The 7,802-nt window shown below is 44.4% G+C and overlaps 1 protein-coding gene across 1 annotated transcript in view; it reads left to right on the top strand.

The window, feature by feature from the left end:
* Window positions 1-7,656, top strand: part of LOC103805497 (gamma-aminobutyric acid receptor subunit beta-4) — a gene marked incomplete at its 5' end in the record, with an annotated part of 10,753 nt that extends 3,097 nt beyond the window's left edge. Inside the window, 4 exons of the mRNA XM_009078149.1 lie at window positions 1,438-1,575; window positions 3,191-3,343; window positions 6,014-6,258; window positions 7,207-7,656. Coding sequence (XP_009076397.1) covers window positions 1,438-1,575; window positions 3,191-3,343; window positions 6,014-6,258; window positions 7,207-7,584 — 914 coding nt within the window. The remainder of the gene's footprint in view (window positions 1-1,437; window positions 1,576-3,190; window positions 3,344-6,013; window positions 6,259-7,206) is intronic.
* Between the last annotated feature and the right edge of the window lie 146 nt (window positions 7,657-7,802).

Below are 7,802 nucleotides of genomic sequence, written 5' to 3'. Positions count from 1 at the left end.
CTGCCTCTCTGCTGCGAGGGTGTGTGGATAAGGCAGGCTGCTGTGCTGCAGTGCAGATGGTGAGTTAAAGCTGTTTGTGGGCATAGGTGAGGTTCACACTCTAAAGGAAGCCTTGCACCATGCTGTACCAAAGCCTGTACACATCGTTCTGCTTATTGCACACAGAGATGCTCCCATGCAGCTCTGCACTTTGCTTAGAGTAAGAGGCCACTCCTTGTGCAGCAACAGCCACAGGGCTTCAAAACCCAGCTTGCCACAAGTGAGTTAAAGCTGTTTGTGGGCATAGGTGAGGTTCACACTCTAAAGGAAGCCTTGCACCATGCTGTACCAAAGCCTGTACACATCGTTCTGCTTATTGCACACAGAGATGCTCCCATGCAGCTCTGCACTTTGCTTAGAGTAAGAGGCCACTCCTTGTGCAGCAACAGCCACAGGGCTTCAAAACCCAGCTTGCCACAAGCACTGTGACAAGTGGAGATCAAAACCCAGCTTGCCACAAGCACTGTGAATTTTCAAGTGGAGATGAATCCTTGCCCATGAGGGTAACAGGCAGGGCAGTGAACATGGCACTGATGGAAGGGCAGATACATGGTTTGCCCCCTGGTCCTCATTCCACATGAGTCCAGAGCACCTGGGAGGTCTTTCTCCTGAGACTGTGGCTTTGGACTCCTCAACACTTCTAGCTCATGCAGGCCTGTTTGGCCTATGTAGTTTGAGGTTAAAGTAAGAGGGTGTACCCTTGGCTAAGTTAACAAACTCAATACCCTGAAATGTAAGGAATGAATATTTGAAGCCTGACTCCCCTTCCTCTCTTGTCCTATTAATGCTCTTCTCAGCCAGCACTTGATAAAAGCAGACCTCAATCTCAGAGACTCTGTCCGCTTCTAGCACCCAAATTGTGACTGAGAGTACTTAGAAGGGGGAGGTGCTCTGATCTTCAGCTTCTTTTCAACTGCTCTTGTAGATCTTTTTCTCCCTGGGAATTTTTAATACTGAGATGCACTGTTTACCCAGTCCCACCAGTCACCAGTCTGTATTGTATGGTCTCCCCCTCCTGGTAAAAGGTGGCAGTTTTGACGAAGCAAAATGCTGTGTTTGGTGCATTTGAGAGAGGCTTCTGGTGCACAGGATCCTGTCATGTCAGTCATGGAGATTATGTAGTGCAAGTCAAGGCTTGATGGGCCATGTCTTACCTTCTTCTCCTGATTTCTACACAGAAGTGGTAGTTCTGACCAATTTTTTCCTCTTCTGCTGGGGACTGTACTGCCAGGCTCTGCTGAAGAAGAAAAGTACATCAGCAGGGAGGGGCTCGGCTTGCTATCTGATGGTGTGGGCTTGCTTTTGGATCCTTTTGCAGATCACCTTAGTGAAAATGGGGGTGTCATCTGGTCCAGCTTGTCAGCTTAGTTCTCCCTCTGTGCTTCTTCATCTCTGCAGATGGTTACACAGTTGATGACATTGTCTTCTTCTGGCAAGGAAATGATTCTGCTGTCACGGGAATGGAGGTGCTAGAACTGCCCCAGTTCACCATTATCGAGCAGAGGCTGGTCAGCAGGGAAGTGGTCTTCACCACCGGTGAGTCTCTGATGAAGGGATGCAGTGGCATGTGCAAACCTGCTGCTGATCAACATCAATGTGGTTGTTCCTCTCATTCAGGTCCTGAGGCAGTAACCTGGGATCTAGGCTTCAACCTAGGGTACTGTTCCTTTGGAAAAGAGGCGTTTTCTGTGCCCATCAACTTTGCTTCTGGATTTTGTTGCCTCTCTTCAAAGGCTTACAGGTTCATTTTCTTTGGTGCAATTGTTTTAATTTCTTAGTCTAAACAGTGACTGAGCTCAAAACAGAACCTCTTTAGAAAGTTCTCAGTCTTTATCCTATTTTTATGTGGTTTTCATCTGGGTCTCAAAGTTAATATAGGTGCAATAGTGAGGAGAAGAATATATCTATTGAAAAGCAAGTGGTCTATGAAATGATGCAAACCCATCTGTACATGGCAATAAAAAGATTTGGAGACAATACCTGGGACAATTCGGATACTGCCAGCTGGAAAGTTGGAGGGGTTTCAATTTCGGTTGTTGCCCTCACTTTGATCTGACACAGAGTTCACTGCCAAAACAGCATACCACACACCTGTTAAACAGGACAATTTTTGAATAGCCATGAAAACACAGCTTGAGTCTATCAGCAGTGGTGGCAGATGGTGATGTTGTCACAACAGTGCCCCAGGGGCACGCTGAGAGCAGGGTCCCGTTGCAATGATAATCCAGAGACCCACAACGAGAGGCAGTATCACTCCAAAAGAAGTTTGTGATCTAAATAGGTAAGGCCTTCAAAAGAAGACTGGTGAAATACTGTGTTCAAGCTACAAAAGTAGCGCATAGTGGTGAGAGAACTATACCTCCTTTTTCCCAGTCTACCTCCTTGAGCATTAAAAACTGTTGTTCTCTTCTTACTTTACCTGCCAGATCAGGATTACACCCATGTTTCAGTCTGCTGTGTTGTGAGGTAGGAAGGAACGATGACTTTCACAGCAATGAAAGAGGCCCTGTCAAAATTAGCCTGCTCCAGTGGAAGGACTGTAAAAATACTTTATTGTCCTCACTATTCCCACTAGGTTTGCTAAAAGATTAGGAGGAAGTTGCAGCAACTTGAAAATAATAATAATTTTTTTAAAAGAGATCTACAGATTAACTAACAGTACTCTATTTGCATATGAATTTGCCCAGTCTGACCATAACCCATTTTTAGAACAGCATGGGAAAAATATGATTCAGATCTTCATTGCCGTTTGGAGGAAATGTTAGCACAGGAAACACTGGAAAATCATCTCACAGCACCCAGATATAGGGTTAAAGTCTCCTGTGTAAGCCTGTATCAAATTGGCTTGTACCATAATAACAATTTCATCACTGAACAGCCATTCTCCCCTGATGTCTGATATAATAATGTACCTTATGTAGAGTTTCATTTCTTCTTAATATTCTGAGACAACTGATTCTGAAGAGACCCCTTTCAAAAACTGGTGAGTCTGCAAAGCCAAATTAAGAAAAAAAGAGATTTCTCATTATCCCTGCCTCTTGAGAACATTTCCCAAATAAAATTTCAGTTCCGTACCTAACCAAAACTCTTACCATAAATACAGCCTTGCCCTCCTCTCAAACAACATCTCCTTTTAATGTCTCATTGGCAGGTTCATATCTGCGCTTATCCTTGAGTTTCCGGATTAAGAGGAACATTGGTTACTTCATCCTGCAGACTTACATGCCATCTATTCTCATCACCATCCTGTCCTGGGTCTCCTTCTGGATCAATTATGATGCTTCTGCTGCACGAGTGGCACTGGGTATGTACCTTTTCATTAAACATTGAAGAATTTGCTTTCTTGTAGAAAAGAAAATACCTTATTGTATTTGCTTACCTAAGCAAGTCACATAGATCTGTCAAAGGTGTCATCCCAATGGACATTTTTTTCTGAGAACAACTTCAAATTTTCAGTCAGGAGAGCTACTTCTTCTTTGTTTAGAAATACTAGTACTTCCCAACCTGGAGTCTGGTTTTTTTGAGTCGGTAGAAGTTCTACCTTATAATTTTTGCGTGTGAGTGTAAACTCTGTCAAAAAACTCATAAATGGTCACTGCTTCTCTGATACACCGTGAGTCTGCCAGTTCCTTTGCTCTGGTTTGTACTTGTTTCCTTAAGAAGAGAAATCTGGGTGTCAACAGGTGTGCCAGGACTAGTTATCTGGATGATAAATGCTGACGGTGGTGGCCAGAAAGTAGTATGGGAATGGTTAAAAGATGAAAGAAATAAAGGAAGGGGCATTACACATTTTCGTTATAGTTTAGGGCCCATACAGACACTTTTTGTAGCTGAAGACTTTCCTAGCCAAGGCAAATGTGGGACAGCAGTTAAAGTCCAAGAAGTTCTTAAGCACATGCTCCCCCAAGTAGGAATGTTTTCTTATAAGAGAAAAAACAATGAGGTCTTTTAAGCAACAGAAGGAAAGTGGTGGTGGATTGCAGATAAGGATTTTGAAGAAGGAATGGGAGAAAGTGGTTGGCATAGGAGAATGGGGTTGTGCAACATGATATAAAGTTCAGAGGTTATAGGAGAGCCAAGGAGGGAGCAGGATTTCATCTGTGAGTGTGAAAACACTTGGAAAGGTGATGCAGCTCAGGTAGAGGCTGGGTCTTTCAGAAAAGGCAGGGGGTTTAAATTAGAATTTAAATCAGGTTTTAAACTAGGGTTTGAGAAGACTCAGAGGAAGGATGATTTGTGCAAAGATATAAAATAGATGATTTGGCTGTGCTTGCTTGGAGAGGCTGGAGCAGAGAGACAGGGAGTGAAGAAGAAAAACATGGTAAATTATAAAGGTAAGTTGCATTGACAAGAGTATAATCAGTGAGGGGAAAAAAAGAGACCATGGCAGACATTGCTGGCACAGTGAAAGCTCAAGCAGAAAGGTGGATGTGAGATGCACAGCTGTTGAATTTCTGCTGACATCTGGATTCAAAGGAGAAGACAGAAGAAAAACATTGTAGATCAGAACTAGAACAGCTCTCCCTAAACTATCCTGACAGTTCTCTGTCTAACTTATCCTTTAAAAGCTCCAAAGAAGGAAAATCCACAGCCTCCTCTGGTCACTTTATCTCCAGATTTACCTGCTTATACAGTCAAATAGTTCTTCTGTGCCTCTGCAATAGAAGTCTCTATTGCAATTGGTTCAGTTCTCAATGAAGACAGAGAGAACATTCTATTCCCCCTTTCTTTGCCTCAGATTTCTGGATATTTGCACTACTATCTAAATATAGACAATATAATGTAAGTATATAAATACGTCTCCCTTCTGTTTACTGTTCTGTGAACGGAAGACTAATAGTTCTTTAAGTCTTTTATCAGGAGTGACACTAGAGACATAATGAGGGTGAAGGGGAAGTGGGACACACAGAGGTCGAGGATGCACAGAGAGCTTTGAGAGCCATCATTGTAGAGGTAGAGCTGAAACCAGAGAAGCAAATTAAGGTCATACAGACTAAGAGAGATGCAAACAGCTAAGGAGAAGGGACACTAGAAGAAAAGGAGATCAGTAAGGTAAGAACAGCTGAGCTAGAGAAGTGAGAGAAGATGACTAGGTCGAAGAGGAAAAGTTACCACCCCCAAAAGAAGTATGAAGGCTCATTGCTATCTTTTTGGAGCTAGCAGAAGACTGTCATGGAGACAGATCTAAGGTCACTCTGACAGGCCAGAGAAGAGAAGAGGCTGAGAAGAAACCAAAGAAGAGGACTGAAGATGTGAGAGTAACCGTGGTGCCCCAAGGCTTTTGGAGACTGAGTAGATGCGGACAAGAGCGTTCAAGAAATGCTTATTTAAGATGGAAGAAATATGAGCAGACCTGAAAACTAGAGTGTGAGAAACATGGAAGGAGTGTGTACAGGTGATAATTGAAGTAATGAGTGGTAGAGCTGGTGAGAGGAATGTGGGAATTGATGCGGTAAAGAATGTAGAGAGAAGCCTATGAGGAAGGCAGAAAAATGAGTGCCATGGAGAGGGACTCTCTTCACTCTTTCTCCTATTCAAGGCATTGGAAAGACACAACAAATTATAAATTTATGTCAAGGATATTAAGGCATTCAGTAGCACAGTGTGAAACTTGATGAATTCGTGAAGTAGAAAAAAAGAGAGAAGAGATTGAGAGACAGAGCAAAACTGAATGTTTCCTATCACACTGAGGGAAAGAAGGAGGATCAGGGAGAAATTAAAGAAGCAAGGTCCAGAGGTTGTTGATCCTCATTGTCCTGATGATACTCAACTTTGACATTTTCTCCCTCTATTCACATTCTATAGTGATTTGTACTGGGCATCTGGGCTGAGAATAATGATAAATTTCTTCCCAGTTGCACCACTCCCATCCCTCCTGAGGCTGTCCAGCTGGGAGGAGGGATGAGGAAGCTGAGAGTGGCATTTCTGGAAACCATCCCACCTTGGTAACAGAGCACCTACCCTTTCCTTATAGGGGTCACCACGGTGCTTACAATGACTACCATCAACACCCATCTGCGGGAGACTCTCCCCAAGATCCCTTACGTCAAGGCTATTGATGTTTATCTCATGGGTTGCTTCGTGTTTGTGTTCCTGGCACTCCTGGAATATGCTTTTGTCAACTATATATTCTTTGGGCGAGGGCCCCGGCAGCAAAAGAAGCAGAGTGAGCGGATCAGCAAGGCCAACAACGAGCGCCACCGCTATGAAGAGAAGAGGGTGAGAGAGCAGGTTTGTCCTCTTCTTTCATTGTGGCAGGAGAATTCAGGCTCTCCACTGTTCATTCAGTCCTGGGTGAGCTGTGGAGCAGCTGTTGTCTTCATCATGAGAGATGAAGTCCCATTCCCCTGTCTGGTGATTACTGGGAATTTTTTCTTCTTGATCTTTTTGTCATCATCCTCAAACCAGTCTCATCAGGACCATGGAGCAGGTGTACCCAAAAGTACCCCTGTGGCTTTTGGTCCTACTGGGGTGGCAGAATCACACGACCCCACTCAAAAGTTTTCTGCAGCCACATGTGGCTGGTCATTCAACTCCAGCAGCAGTGGGCAACACTTTCAAATGCAGCATGTTCAGAGCTCACAAATGACCCTATCAGTGGTATTGTTACAGAGAAAACAGTCCAAAATCACCTCTAATGGTGTGTACATTCTGCACAGGACATCCCTGCTACCTTTCTCTCCATTTTGCCAGAGAGAAGGAGTCCAGTGTAGAGCAAAAAGGCTCATAAAGGGTCTAGAACATGTCGTATGAGGAGTTGAGTTTGTTTAGTCTTGAGAAGAGGCAGCTCAGGGATGAACTCATTCCTCTCCACAACTACCTGAAAGTACTACAACCCCCTTTAAGGTAGTTGTGGAGAGGTGAGGGATGGTCTTTTCTGCTGTGGCTGCAGTGAGAGAACTAGAGGGAACTGTCATAAGCTGAGACAGGGGAGGCTCAGATTACATATTAGGAAAACCTTTTTCACTGTTAGGGTGGTCAGGCACTGGAATAGGTAGTTCACAGGGGTGGTGGAGTCGCCATCCCTGGAAGTGTTTAAGAGGCGTCTGGATCTGATGCTGGAACATATGGTTTAGGGTTTACAGTGGAGTGACAGGTTAGTGGTTGGACTTGATGATCCTTAGAGGTGTCTTCCAACCATGATGATTCTATGATTCCCTATTCTAGGTTGACCCTTATGGTAACATCCTCCTCAGCACTCTGGAGATGAACAATGAGCTGCTGGCCACAGACATGATGAGCAGCGTTGGCGACTCTCGAAACTCTGTCATGTCCTTTGAAGGCTCAGGAATCCAGTTCCGGAAGCAGCTGGCCTCTCGGGATGGATTTGGGCACCACCCAACCCTGGACCGCCACGTCCCGCTGACCCACCACGCCGCGGCCCGCAACCGTGCCAACTGCCGCCTCCGCCGGCGGTCATCAAAGCTGAAGCTCAAAATCCCAGACCTGACAGATGTCAGCACCATTGACAAGTGGTCACGAATCATTTTTCCAATCACTTTTGGATTCTTCAACCTTGTTTACTGGTTATACTATGTAAATTGATGCCTGCAGCCTCCAAGAGAGATAGGGACAGACACTCAGACAATGACAACACAGGAGTGTTGTGATCTTTTGGGTTTGGGTTTTACTCTTTACTATCATTGTCATTTATTCCTATGATTCATTAGATTTATTCTAAGCTTACTCTTCTCTTTTCAGCACATGTAGAACCATGGAGTGTGGGGTGGGGTAAGGGAGAGAAGGGTAAGGGAGGGAGTTTG

This window comes from Acanthisitta chloris, unplaced genomic scaffold (assembly GCF_000695815.1).
Source record: "Acanthisitta chloris isolate BGI_N310 unplaced genomic scaffold, ASM69581v1 scaffold36097, whole genome shotgun sequence".
Taxonomy (NCBI): domain Eukaryota; kingdom Metazoa; phylum Chordata; class Aves; order Passeriformes; family Acanthisittidae; genus Acanthisitta; species Acanthisitta chloris.
This window is presented reverse-complemented; position numbering and strand designations above follow the sequence as displayed.